This window comes from Rhinopithecus bieti, unplaced genomic scaffold (genome assembly GCF_001698545.2).
Source record: "Rhinopithecus bieti isolate Rb0 unplaced genomic scaffold, ASM169854v2 scaffold_6063, whole genome shotgun sequence".
Lineage (NCBI taxonomy): Eukaryota > Metazoa > Chordata > Mammalia > Primates > Cercopithecidae > Rhinopithecus > Rhinopithecus bieti.
Window position 1 is genome coordinate 701,873 of NW_016805186.1, and position 13,478 is coordinate 715,350.

The following is a 13,478-nucleotide window of genomic DNA, read 5'->3' on the forward strand; positions in this document are numbered from 1 at the left end:
TTTTTTTTTGAGATAGAGTCTGGTTCTGTCGCTCAGATTAGAGTGCAGCAGCATGATCTTGGCTCACTGCAACCTCCGCCTCCCGGACTTAAGTGATTTCTCTTGCCTAAGCCTCCCAAAGTGCTGGGATTACAGGCTTGAGCCACCGCGCCCGGCCGATATTAAATATTTTTAAAGTAAAGTTATTAAATCTCAAAAGAAGCACACTTTGAATACTGAGGAAGAGACGTTGTAACCCACAAGCAGACAGTAGGTAAGTAAAAGCAATTTCCACCACTCTCAAGCTGCTCAGCGCAGTAGGTCGGGATACTCGGTAGATGTGAGCCCTTCAGGGAGGCGCCTCCCCGTCCTCCGCGCAGCCCCCGGGCGCCTGGCTGCGCTCCCAGCAGCCCGGGTTCATCGGGGTAGGCGCGCCCAGACCTGAGACAGGTTGGGACCGGGCTGCGTCACGTGCGGGCTCAGAGCGCCCGGGGCCCCGCCCAGTGGCCGGCGCAGCCAATCGCAGGGCGGGCAGGCGGTGGGGGCGGGGAAGGCCGCCTGGAAACTTAAATCCCCAGTCGGGCGACCCTGAGCCAGAACCGCGGAGATCTGTGAGGCGGAGGTTTGTTAGCCGAGGGCGCCTGCGCAGCTGCGACGGCTGCTGGTGAGCGCCCCCACCAGACCGAGGGGCAGGGCGAAGGGGGACTGGAGGAGGGAAGCCAGGGACACTGAGAGGAGGGAACCCAGGGACACTGAGAGGAGGCGGGCGCGACCCCTGGGAGTGAGAGCTTCTGCCCAGCGCTCTGCCAGCCTCGAGGTGGGGAACGGGGGAGGGCGGTTGGGGACCCCAGGGAGGCGCCGGGACCACTGGGAGTTCCCAGGCGGCGCAGGTCAGTCACCCTGCGGGCTGACGCCGAGCGGGATCGGGCGGCTTCACCCCCGCATCCCGGCTGCGGAGCCCCCACTCCCTGCGCCGCCGCAAACATTCTCGGGGCGCGGCGGGCGCGTGCGGAGGGCGAGAGCAGGCGACGCGGCCCTGGCCCGCCCGGAGCCCCGGGAGCTGCCTGCCCCGGTCCGCGCCCTGGCCCTGGGGCCCCTGGCTTCCAACGGCGCGGCCTCGTGACCCTGCCCCGGTTTAGGGGAGCGAGAAGCAGAGACCCAGGTGTGGGACGGCGGGAGTAGTGGGTGCCCTCCTTCCCAGTGTCTCCTGGAAAGGGATTCCAGAAAGGTTTTATTCCAAAAGGAGAGGTTGGAAGACATAGTTCATCTCCTGCTGTGTATCGGCCAGGAAGGTGTGAGGTGGTGTTCCTTGGGGAACCGCTTGCACCTACTTGGGATGGTGTGTCTTCATTAGTGACGTTTTGCCTGAATGACCTCAGTGCAATTGGTGCGAAACCTGGACCAGCTGTTCCGTAGTTTTCGCGTTAAGCTTCTCATCTGTCAGGTATCTTCACACCCTTCTCATACCCTGAATTATCGCATATGCTGTTTCAACGCCTCCAACTCTGCAGGCTGCTTTTCATCTTGATGGGCCCATCAAATACCTCCAGTAGGCCTGTTTCAGCCTGTTCCACAGTCCTTGGGGAAATGCCAGGGAGAATAATTGAAATCTTTTTATTCCACGGGGGCTGTAAGATGGCTTTTTAGGATTGGTCTAATCAGATACGCATTTCTTTTCCCTTTCTAGGTTTTGAAACATGAATCTTTCGCTCGTCCTGGCTGCCTTTTGCTTGGGGATAGCCTCCGCTGTTCCAAAATTTGACCAAAATTTGGATACAAAGTGGTACCAGTGGAAGGCAACACACAGAAGATTATATGGCGCGGTTGGTAACATCTGAAACTGTCCAGAGGGACTCTGGAGAGATGGTCCTTGCTGTTGGGAGTTGATAGCCAGAGAGTAGCTTCTAGAGGCCAGACCTTACCAGGCAATAACCTAACAGCACCCATTATAGATGCAGTATGGGCATAGATCTCCATTGTGTCTCAGCTTGGAGAACAGCTCCCAGAGATGTATCAAGCCATCCCTGGCCATGGTTTCTCTTCATTTCTGCCTGCAAATCGGCTGGGTGAACATGGGTTGGGTAAGTAGACATGAAGTCCATCAGCTGTGTGTTTGCCTCTAGAGTGAAGAAGGATGGAGGAGAGCAGTGTGGGAAAAGAATATGAAAATGATTGAACTGCACAATGGGGAATACAGCCAAGGGAAACATGGCTTCACAATGGCCATGAATGCTTTTGGTGACATGGTGAGTGTGGCGAGGATTGCTGAACTCGGTGCTGCTTCTCCTCAGTTCTTCACCAAAATAGTCTTGCTTTTAACATTTTATTTACTTCTCTTGAAGACCAGTGAAGAATTCAGGCAGGTGATGGGTTGCTTTCGAAACCAGAAACTCAGGAAGGGGAAAGTGTTCCGTGAGCCTCTGTTTCTTGATCTTCCCAAATCTGTGGATTGGAGAAAGAAAGGCTACGTGACGCCAGTGAAGAATCAGGTGAGACAGCGTCAGATTCAGACCTCCCGTCTCCATAGGAAAGCCGAGAAGGAATTGGTGTCATTGCTGTGGTAGATGGTGGCACAACACATGATGATGGGTTTTTTGGTTTTTGGTGTGTTTTTTTTTTTTTTTTTTTTTTGAGGCAGAGTTTTGCTCTTGTTGCCCAGGCTGGAGTGCAATGGCATGATCTCGGCTCACTGCAACCTCTGCCTCCTGGGTTCAAGCAATTCTGCCTCTGCCTCCTGAGTAGCTGGGATTACAAGTGCTCACCACCATGCCCAGCTAATTTTTGTGTATTTTTAGTAGAGACAGGGTTTCACCATGTTGGCCAGGCTGGTCTCAAACTGCTCTCCTCAACTGATCTGCCCGCCTCGGCCTCCCAAAGTGTGGTGATGGGTTTTTTGGTTTTTGTTTTTTTTTAAAGAATATTCAGATAATTCAGATATATGGGCTACTGTATTTATATTGGTCTTGTAAATTGACAGCTTTTTTTTCCCCTTTTTAGAAACAGTGTGGTTCTTGTTGGGCTTTTAGTGCGACTGGTGCTCTTGAGGGACAGATGTTCCGGAAAACTGGGAAACTTGTCTCACTGAGCGAGCAGAATCTGGTGGACTGTTCGCATCCTCAAGGCAATCAGGGCTGCAGTGGTGGCTTCATGAATAGCGCCTTCCGGTATGTCAAGGAGAACGGAGGCCTGGACTCTGAGGAATCCTATCCATATGTAGCAATGGTAAATGGAGCTCCTTGTCATTCATCCTCTGCTTTTGGAAGGTGAAACCCTTTCAGAGATAACAGATACTTTTTTCAGAATTCACATTTTATATGGTAGAATCTACATCTGCAAACTGTGAGTATTGTCATTATAAATTATTAGCCTTTGGCCAGGTATGGTGAATCACGCCTGTAATCCCAGCACTTTGGGAGGCTGAGATGGGCGAATCACGAGGTCAGGAGATTGAGACAACTCTGGCTAACATGGTGAAACCCCATCTCTACTAAAAATACAAAAAAAAAATTAGCCGGGCCTGGTGGTGGGCGCCTGTAGTCCCAGCTACTCAGAAGACTGAGGCAGGAGAATGGCGTGAACCCGGGAGGTGGAGCTTGCAGTGAGCCAAGATCGCACCACTGCACTCCAGCCTCGGCGGCAGAGCGAGACTCCGTCTCAAAAACAAAAAAAATTACTAGCCTTTGCACAGTTCTCCGATTAGACGGTCAACAGCTAATGGTTAACATATAAGTAACATTAGATGGTTAACACATAGCTGTTCTTGCTTCTGCATAACGTGGAGAATAAGCAAACCATTCTACATATAATAGAACTTGATCCATTGTGAAAATTTTTTATGGACAGATTGACATAGGGGTTCTCATTGAAGAAATGTCGACTAATTTTTCATTTTTAAATCAATGATAGCATTTTATTTCATGGGACGATTTATGAAGGTGTTAATTTGGAAATCCTAGGTTGCAAATTGCTGAGTGTTTTGGTTCTAGAACTAATGTTCCCCAGGTGGTAGATGGTAGTGATCTCCCCCTTTAACTTTAAAAGGATGGAATCTGTAAGTACAGACCTGAGAATTCTGTTGCTAATGACACCGGCTTCGAGGTGGTCCCAGCTGGAAAGGAGAAGGCCCTGATGAAAGCAGTGGCAACTGTGGGGCCCATCTCTGTTGCTATGGATGCAGGCCATTCGTCCTTCCAGTTCTACAAATCAGGTAAGTGTCATTTTATTATAGAAATTTAGGCAGAATTGGGAAACATCACCATGATTGATTCTTTGATATGAAGTCCTGCTTTGCAGGAATGGAGTATTTTGAGAGTGTGCATTTAACATGGTGATATTTGCATTTGCCATGAGAAAATGCTTAGTTATGTTAAACTTCTCATAAATATTTTTAAATGGCTATGTAATTGTATAGAGACAACCTAATTTTCCAAACTATTTTCCGGTTATTGGGTCTTTTTTTCTCAAAGTTTTTTACTACTGTAATTAATGAAAACTGTAAAGAACCCAGAACCCCTTCAAGTTTTTGTTTGTTTATTTTGGGGTTGTTTTAGACTGACATCCTAGGAGTAGAAAGGGATTATGCTAATTGGTATTTGGGCTCAGAGATAAGTATCTAAATTACCTTAGCTATAAACAATAGGTTTTATCTTTTGGATATTCTTTTTTTTTAGGTAGAAAATATCTTAAACTTTGGTTGAAGTTAGTTGATTTCTAGTGAGTTGAGGTTGACTTTTTTCCTTTATCAGCCGTTACTGTTTTCTGGCCAGTATTGTTTGGGTCCTTATTTGGCTTTTGTTTATGGCATTTCACTGAATTTAGAGATGCCTCCCTTATGGAGAGTGGTTGGGTGGGTTACTGTAACATGTCACTTGGAGCTTCTCACCCCAGCACTGATTTTACTCTTCCAGGCATTTATTTTGAACCAGACTGCAGCAGCAAAAACCTGGATCATGGTGTTCTGGTGGTTGGCTACGGCTTTGAAGGAGCAAATTCAAATAACAACAAGTATTGGCTCGTCAAAAACAGGTATAAAACTCAAAATTGAAAAGGTAATTTTTGTTTCAAATCGGTATTTGGATACAAGTTCACAAAAGCTCAATTTTGAAATTCCAGAAGTCTTTCTTCTACTTAGAGTGAACACAGAAATAACTAAGGTTTGATTAGAAGATTCCGTACCAAGCTTTTTGGAGTTACTGCTATGTATGTGTAATATTTTATTGCTAAGTTTTGAAAATTTTTAAATTCTGAAACACATTCAGCCCCAAGGGTTTCAGACGAAGGATTGTGGACCTGTAGGTTTGAGAGCTGATTGCTTTTTTCTGTCTCTAATTTTTCAACAAGGAATAGTAAGCAGAAACATCTGCCTTTGCTGGTTCTTTGTTGAGTCTAAAAGATCATCTGGGAGTCCAGTGGTCTGTGTGCGTCCTTCTGTTGTCATTGGATGCCTTGTCATCGAATTTCACTCCGTAGCTCTCAGGCTTTGAAGGTTGTCAGAATCCATTTTCTCACAATTAGCATTCTTTAATTGAGATGTGATATAAGGTAGCATGTGGAGACACACTGCTGCAGTGGAATTCCAGTTCTGCCTCAGTATTCTTAAAAAGTGAAGGACCCACAAGAATCAATACATTCATTCATTCATTCATTCATTTTTTGAGACAGAGTCTCACTCTGTCACCCAGGCTGGAGTGCAGTGGCGCAATCTCAGCTCACTGCAACCTCCACCTCCTGGGTTCAAGTGATTCTCCTGCGTCAGCCTCCCAAGTAGCTGGGACTACAAGGGTGTGCTACCATACCCAGCTAACTTTTTTTGTATTTTTTTAGTAGAGACAGGGTTTCACCATGTAGGCCAGGCTGCTGTCGAACTCCTGACCTCATGTGATCCGCCTACCTCGGCCTCCCAAAGCACTGGGATTACAGACATGAGCCACCATGCCCAGCCAATTTTATTTTATTTTGAGATGGAGTCTTGCTCTGTCACTCAGGCAACAGTACAGTGGTTCAGTCTCGGCTCACTGCAGCCTCCACCTCCCAGGTTCAAGTGATTATCCTGCCTCAGACTTCCAAGTAGCTGGGGCTACAGGCATGCGCCACCACATCTGGCTAATTTTTGTGGGGTTGGTTGGTTTGTTTGTTTTTTCTTTTGAGATGGAGTGTTGCTCTTCTTGCCTAGGCTGAAGTGCAGCGGTACAGTCTTGGCTCACTGGAACCTCTGTCTCCTGGGTTCAAATGATGATTCTCCTGCCTCAGCCTCCCACTTAGCTGGGATTACATGCCCAGTTAACTCTTTTTTTTTAAGTTTAGTAGAGGCGGGGTTTCACCATGTTGATCAAGCTGGTCTTGAACTCCTGAAACCTCAGGTGATCCACCCACGTCAGCCTCCCAAAGTGCTGGGATTACAGGCGTGAGCCACCGCGCCCGGCCTCCAGACATTTATAAATGGATATTAACAGCACTTAGAATAGTGCCTGACACATGGAAAGCACTGTTTAAGTATTAGCTATTATTATTAATGGAGCCAATTTTCCCTTGATTCTTTGTATAAAATGGAAAACCTGCTCCTCTTTCAGCTGGGGTCCAGAATGGGGCTCGAATGGCTATGTAAAAATAGCCAAAGACAAGGACAACCACTGTGGAATCGCCACAGCAGCCAGCTACCCCACTGTGTGAGCTGATGGATGGTGAGGAGGAAGGACTTAAGGACAGCATGTCTGGGGGAATTTTATCTTGAAACTGACCAAATGCTTATTGTGTAAGATAAACCACTTGAATCATTGAGGATCCAAGTTGAGATTTGAATTCTGTGACATTTTTACGAGGGTAAAATGTTACCAGTATTTTAATTACTGTTATACACAGCTTTATGATATCAAAGACTCATTGCTTAATTCTAAGACTTTTGAATTTTCATTTTTTAAAAAGATGTACAAAACAGTTTAAAATAAACTTTAATTCGTATATAAAGGGGGGCCTTTTCTTTTTTTAATGCATTGACTTTTTGTGTAGTCAGGAAATATAATTGAGCTCTGAAATAATAGCTTCATGTGCCAATGGTATATTAGGAGAAAGATGCTAGCAGAAAGCTGACTTCCTGGCTCTTCTAGTTATAAAAATACAGATTTTTATCAGCTACCCGGTTACTGTGTGTAACCCAACTCCTGAATCTACCACAATTTGATAAACAATTTGGAAGGACAAACCTAAATTTTTTTTTTTTTTTTTTTTTATGAGACGAAGTCTCACTCTGTCACCTAGGCTGGAGTGCAGTGGCATGATCTCAGCTCACTGCAACCTCTACCTCCCCGGTTTAAGCAATTCTCTGCCTCAGGCTCCCCAGTAGCTGGGATTGCAGGCACGTGCCACCACACCTGGTGTATTTTAGTAGAGACAGAGTTTCACCATCTTGGCCAGGCTGGTCTTGAACTCCTAACCTCGTGATCCACCCGCCTCAGCCTCCCAAAGTGTTGGGATTACAAGTGTGAACCACTGCGCACTTATGCGCCTCGGTCCTCTAAATTGTTTTTAGTAAAGAAGGAAAGCAGTTGACTTTTTTAAAAAAGTGAATAGGCACAGATTCGTTAGGTTTTTTATAGTAATGAATAAGGATAGACGTCTTCTTTCTTTGACACATAACCTCAAGATGGTTAGTAGGTTATGTGATAAAAATGTGACAGCTGCTTTTTACTGGAGACTTTCTCTCTTGAATTGCTGGTGACCAACTTTGCAGTCTGAGGAAGACTTGGGTTGCAGTTAGGTTACCTAAGGCTATTTTGTTTAATTCCCGTCTCTGATGACATAATTCCTCCCTAGCTCTTCTAAGAAAAGCTTGTTTGTTACACTAGTATGTAGCAAAAATATAAATGTTATGGTGGTGGATTAACAAATCTCAGGCATTTGGCAGTAGCTGGAGATACTTGTTCAAGGTCCACACGAGATCAGTGCTGGGCCCACAAAAAGAGTGCCTCTGGCCCAAGATGGATAAGAGTATCATACAAGGAATAGGTCGGAAGTTCACTTGGGCCAGACTCTGCCTGCCTTGGTCCCTGAATTAAAAATAAAGGGGGGTAGTAAAGGGACTAAGCATATAGTTTACACAGGTAGTAATATGCAATAAAACAATATCTTTGCATATTTAAAATACGGGGAGAAAGTACACCTAACTTTGGGGTTGAATTATGGGTGATATTTAACTTGTTTATTGGTAAAGCATGTATCTTTAGAGCCGTGAAGAATAGTGAGATATTAATCCCACATTGTGCAGGCTAAAGGAGGCCCCATGTGTGTTTAAAAACCCATGTTTTCAGTTCAATAAAAAAATAAACAGGGGACTGAGCTGGTGATATTTAATTGAGAGTGTGATCCATTGTGATGCAGGTGGGAGGGAAGGGGATGTGGACTGTGTTTATCCCGAAAAGCCTTCGATAGGCCTTGTCCACAGCCGTCATCTGGAAAATCCAGTGTACCTATATTCCAGTCTTGATTTTCCTGAGAAAGGAATTCCTTTGTCTTTGAGGCAGCAGGCCTAAGTTCAGTACTCTCCCACAGATATCCTGGAAAACGACCCAAGGCTTAGGAAACATCTAGGCATCGGAATTGAATGAAAGAGTTGATGTGGGCTTTTATTCAAAGAAAAAGTTTTCCAATCCTGTCAAAACAGCACCCCTCAGAAAACTATAAATAGAGATAATTTGAAAGTTTTAATAATTTTCAAAAGACCTTTGAAACATTTTAAACTTGTGAATAAGTTACAAACTGAGGTGTTGTCTAAAAGCAGTTTTCAACATCCAGTAGACTTGAAAAATCATAGTCTGAAGCACAGACTTATACCAATATTTGCCTGGGAAACAGGCCTAAAATCTGGCCATAAACTGGCCCCAAACTGGCCATTAACAAAATCTCTGCCGCACTGACATGTTAGTGATTGGCCATGACAGCCGCACACGAAGGTTGTGGGTTTTACTGGAATGAGTGGCAAGGAACACGTGGCCCTGCCGGGGGTAAACCGCTTAAAGGGATTCACTAAGGCCATCAATACAGTAGCATGAGTGACTGTGACCTTAAGGAACATGCTCCTGTGAATGGGTGGCCGCCCCTCCACATCTGTGGGCATTTCTCATTTAGGTGGATACGAGAGACTTGAGAAAGAATATGAGACAGAGACAAAGTATAGAGAAAGAAAAAGTGGGCCCAGGGGACCGGCGCTCAGCATACAGTGAGGACGCCACTGCGGGCAGGTCTCTGGTTCCCTAGTATTTAGTTGATAATATCGTTCTCATCTTAAAGAAAGGGAGTGGCAGGATAATAGGATCACTGTAGGGAGAAAATCAGACAGTAAGACATATGCATAAAATCTCTGTGACATGAATAAGTTTAAAGGAAAATGCTGTGCCTTGATACGCATATGCAAACATCTCCATAAAGCTTTTAGCAGCATTGCGCCAGCAAATCCCACCTTTTGCCATAAGGCGGTTTTCTCCTATCTCAGTAAACAGAGCATACAATAGGGTTTTACACCAAGATGTTCCATTGCCCAAGGACGGGCAGGAGACAGATGCTTTTTTCTATCTCAACTGCCAACGACGGCCAAAAGGCCTTCTTTCCTCTTGTACTAGTCCTCCTCAGCACAGACTCTTCATGGGTGTCAGGCTGGGGGACGATCAGGTCTTTCCCTTCCCACAAGGCCATATTTCAGACCATCACATGGGGAGAAACCTTGGACAATACCTAGCTTTCCTAGGCAGAGGTCCCTGCGACCTTTGGCAGTGTACGTGTCCCTGGGTACTTGAGATTAAGAGAATGGTGATGACTTTTAACCAGCAAGCTGGTTTAAAAGATCCTTCAGGTACTTGTTTAACAAAGACACATCCTGCACAGCCATTAAACCTTGAGTCACCACAGCACATGTCTCTTGCAATGACAAGGTTGGGGGTAGGGTCACAGATTAACAGCATCTCAAATACAGAACAAAATGGAGCCTCTTAATGTCTACTTCTTTCTCTATAGACACAGCAACAGGCTGATCTCTCTTTCTTTTCCCACGCTCCTACTGCAGATAACTAGCCAGAGCCCATGTCTGTTTTGATCCCTTTGTTTTCCGTAAGGAATACTTTTAATTATCATCTATAGAAACAGTGCATATCACTGGCTTGCTGTCAGCAAATGTGTGGGTAAATCTCTGTTCGGGGCTCTCAGCAGTGAAGGCTGTGAGTCCCCTGGTTTCCCACTCCACCCGCTAAATGTGTGTGTGTGTCTTTAATTCCTCTAGCACCACTGGATTAGGGTCTCCCTGACGGAGCTGGTCTCAGCAACTATTTCCTATACTGGAACATCTAAATTGTTTTCTTACTTGAGTTGCAAAGGAAGTAAGGAAGGGTGAGACGGAAATGATGGAGCATATTAAGAGGAAGGAGTTTGCTGATGTGGGAGTGTAGTTATGACACTGGGGCATCATACTATAGGCCATGGACTCAGCAATTAGCAAACGTCCACTCAGTCCTATGTGTGCTTCACGTTTGTGTTTTGCCTACGAAAGTGGAAACTGTTTTCTAAGTGTATTTCCCTTTTAACTGATATAAAATTTCTAAAAAGCAAAGAAGAAACTTCTCTATTAAAAATAAACATTAGTAAATATATATACAGTCTTGTGTTGCTTAATGATGGGGATACATTCTGAGAAATGTGTCTTGGGTGATTTCATCGTAACATGAACATCATAGGGTACACTGACACAAACCTAGATGGTAGAGCCTATTACACACCTAGGCTATATGGTACAGCCTGTTGCTCCTAAGTTATGCACCTGTGTAGCACATCACTGTGCTGAATAGTGTACACAGTTGTAACACTGTGGTAAGTATTTGTATATCTGAACAGAGAAAAGTACAGTAAAAATACAGGATCATAATTTTATGGGACCACTCTCACATATGCAGTTAGTCACTGATCAAAACATCACGTAGCACATGACTTGTGTGTATGGATATCTCAATTGTAAACAATTTCACAAATGTTCACTATTTTTAAGTAAGTTAATAAGTAAAACTATTAATAAGCTGCAACATGTTCTTGTTCTGCAGTGTATTTATTCATTTGGATACAGTTGATCCTTGAACCACACAGAGGTTGGGGCATCAACCTTTGTGCAGCCAAATACCTGCATATAACTTTAATTCCTCCAGAACTTTTCTGCTAATAACCTACTGTTGACTAGAAGCCTTGCCGATAACCAGCCAATTAACACATATTTTGTCTATGTAGTATAAAATACTGTATACTTACAACCAGCTAAAGAAAAAATGTCATTAAGAAAATCATGGCCGGGCACAGTGGCTCACACTTGTAATCCCAGCGCTTTGAGAGTCCGAGGCAGGCAGATCACGAGGTCAGGAGATCGAGACCATCCTGGCTAACACGGTGAAACGCCGTCTCTACTAAAAATACAAAAACAAAATTAGCCGGGTGTGGTGGCGGGAGCCTGTAGTCCCGGCTGCTTGGGAGACTGAGGCAGGAGAATGGTGTGAACCCAGGAGGCAGAGCTTGCAGTGAGCCAAGATCGCGCCACTGCACTCCAGCCTAGGCGACAGAGCGAGACTCTGTCTCAAAAAAAATCACAAGGAAGATAAATTATATTTACTAAGTGAAAGTGGATCATCATAAAGGTCTTTATCGCTGTCGTCTTCACATTGAATAGGCTAAGGAGGAGGAAGAAGAAGCAGCGTTGGACTTGCTGTCTTGGGTGGCAGAGGCAGAAGAAAATCTGTCTATAAGTGGACCCTCAGTTCAAACCCATGTTGTTCAAGAGTCTACTGTTTGTTGGGCTCCTATGCAATAGTGCTGTGCTGGGCTCTGGGGACACAAGTATGAAGCAAATAGTCACACGCCTTCCCTTGGAACTTACATTCTTATGTTGCTGAGCCTATGCATCACCTCCATCCCTGCCACCATGGCCGCTTTGTTCATGAACCCCAGGGTGGCTGGGGAAAGAGGCTGACTGGTGTCCGGAGAAAAGATCATTCTATTCACTCAGTTTTTAAAGTCCTCCTCTGCTGAGGTCACCCTTTTGTGAGAATTCACATGGGATACAAATATCTTCACTTTTTTTTTTTTTACCCATTCAGAGAGGTCTGTTCAGATATGCATTCCCCAGACCCCTTTATCACCAATTTGCCAATCATGTTCATTACAGCTCTGTGGCCACCCAGCCAAATCATTAACCATAGCCCATGAAATGGCATATAATCATACACCTGGATATTTCTTCCAAGCAAAATAAACAACCAAGTACACTGCGGAAAGTTTTGTTTCCCTTCACCTCCGTCCTTCCAGGATGTCTCAGAAGTGTGCCGTAATACCGCAGCGTCCACTGGTTGGTGCCTGGATATTGTACAGAACCGTCTATAAATCAGGCCTAAGTTTTCTCTTCCTCACCCAGTTGATGTTAGGGAACTCCCTATGAGGCCATAGATGTGGGCTAGGAAAGAAAACATGATGTAGCAGGAGTTAGGACCGTCAGTGTTCCGACGGCTTCTTCCTGTAACTTACCTTTAGGACCTCCTCATGCCCCATCACACGTGCAGTCATCCCTTGATATCCCATGGGGGATTGGTTCCACAACCCCCTGCAGACACCAAAATCCACAGATGCTCAAGTTCCTCATATAAAATAGTGTAGTGTTTACATATAACCTACCACATCCTCCCTTATACTTTATCTCCAGATTCTTTATAATATCTAGAACATTGTGTTATGTAAGTAGTTGTTTTACTGCATGTTTTAAGGGAATAATGACAAGATAAAGAAGCTCGTACATATTCAGCACAGACTATCCTTTAAAAAAAAAAAAATTGGGCCAGGCGCAGTGGTTCACGCCTGTAATCCCAGCACTTTGGGAGGCCGAGGCGGGCAGATCACAAGGTCAGAGATCGAGACCATCCTGGCTCGCACTGTGAAACTCTGTCTCTATTGAAAATACAAAAACATTAGCCAGGCATGGTGGCGGGCGCCTGTAGTTCCAGCTACTCGAGAGGCTGAGGCAGGAGAATGGCGTGAACAAGGGAGGCAGAGCTTGCAGTGAGCCGAGATCGCGCCGCTGCACTCCAGCCTGGGTGGCGGAGCAAGATTCAAAAAAAAAAAAAAAAAAGTCTATCCGAGGTTGACTGCATCCCACGCAGTTTGAACTGCAAGGGCTCACAGACGCAAAACCCACAGATACAGAGGACCAACTGTATCCCACTTCATTTGATGCTGGAGTGCTGTTCTGCACACCTAACTTTATGGCTTGGTGGGTCAGACAGCACCCAATGTGTGATGGAAAGCTCAGATTGCAGGATAGCTAGGTGGCCCATGACTGAGCAGGCTCCACTAAGGCCCAGGAGCAAGCCAAAACTGCTTCTCAAAAGGAGAGTAGTGACCGGCAGAAGATGGCATGCTCCAGAGTCCTAGGGTCCACACTGATTTGCCTGTAGAGGTCTGCCAGTGGCTTCAGATAGTGCCCCTGTCTG

At 45.3% G+C, this 13,478-nt stretch overlaps 1 protein-coding gene across 2 annotated transcripts; it reads left to right on the forward strand.

Moving 5' to 3' along the window:
- Positions 1 to 403: 403 nt before the first annotated feature.
- Positions 404 to 6,942, forward strand: CTSV (cathepsin V). Of its 2 annotated transcripts, none has more exons than XM_017871464.1 (8): positions 404 to 643; positions 1,667 to 1,802; positions 2,103 to 2,225; positions 2,322 to 2,468; positions 2,977 to 3,201; positions 4,021 to 4,186; positions 4,887 to 5,004; positions 6,549 to 6,942. In XM_017871464.1, the coding sequence occupies exons 2-8, from the start codon at positions 1,677 to 1,679 to the stop codon at positions 6,646 to 6,648; spliced, it is 1,005 nt and encodes a 334-aa protein (XP_017726953.1). In that variant the 5' UTR covers positions 404 to 643; positions 1,667 to 1,676; the 3' UTR covers positions 6,649 to 6,942. The 2 variants fall into 2 exon arrangements, with proteins under 2 accessions (XP_017726953.1, XP_017726955.1); XM_017871466.1 differs by having other exon boundaries at positions 583 to 796.
- The last annotated feature ends 6,536 nt before the right edge of the window (positions 6,943 to 13,478 follow it).

Bases quoted from the DNA above. Each gene is read 5' to 3' on its own strand.
- CTSV (XM_017871464.1), top strand. From the start codon at position 1,677: ATGAATCTTTCGCTCGTCCTGGCTGCCTTTTGCTTGGGGATAGCCTCC. The intron at 4,187-4,886 runs GTAAGTGTCATT...TTACTCTTCCAG, and splicing joins CTTCCAGTTCTACAAATCAG to GCATTTATTTTGAACCAGAC. The intron at 5,005-6,548 runs GTATAAAACTCA...CTCCTCTTTCAG, and splicing joins TATTGGCTCGTCAAAAACAG to CTGGGGTCCAGAATGGGGCT.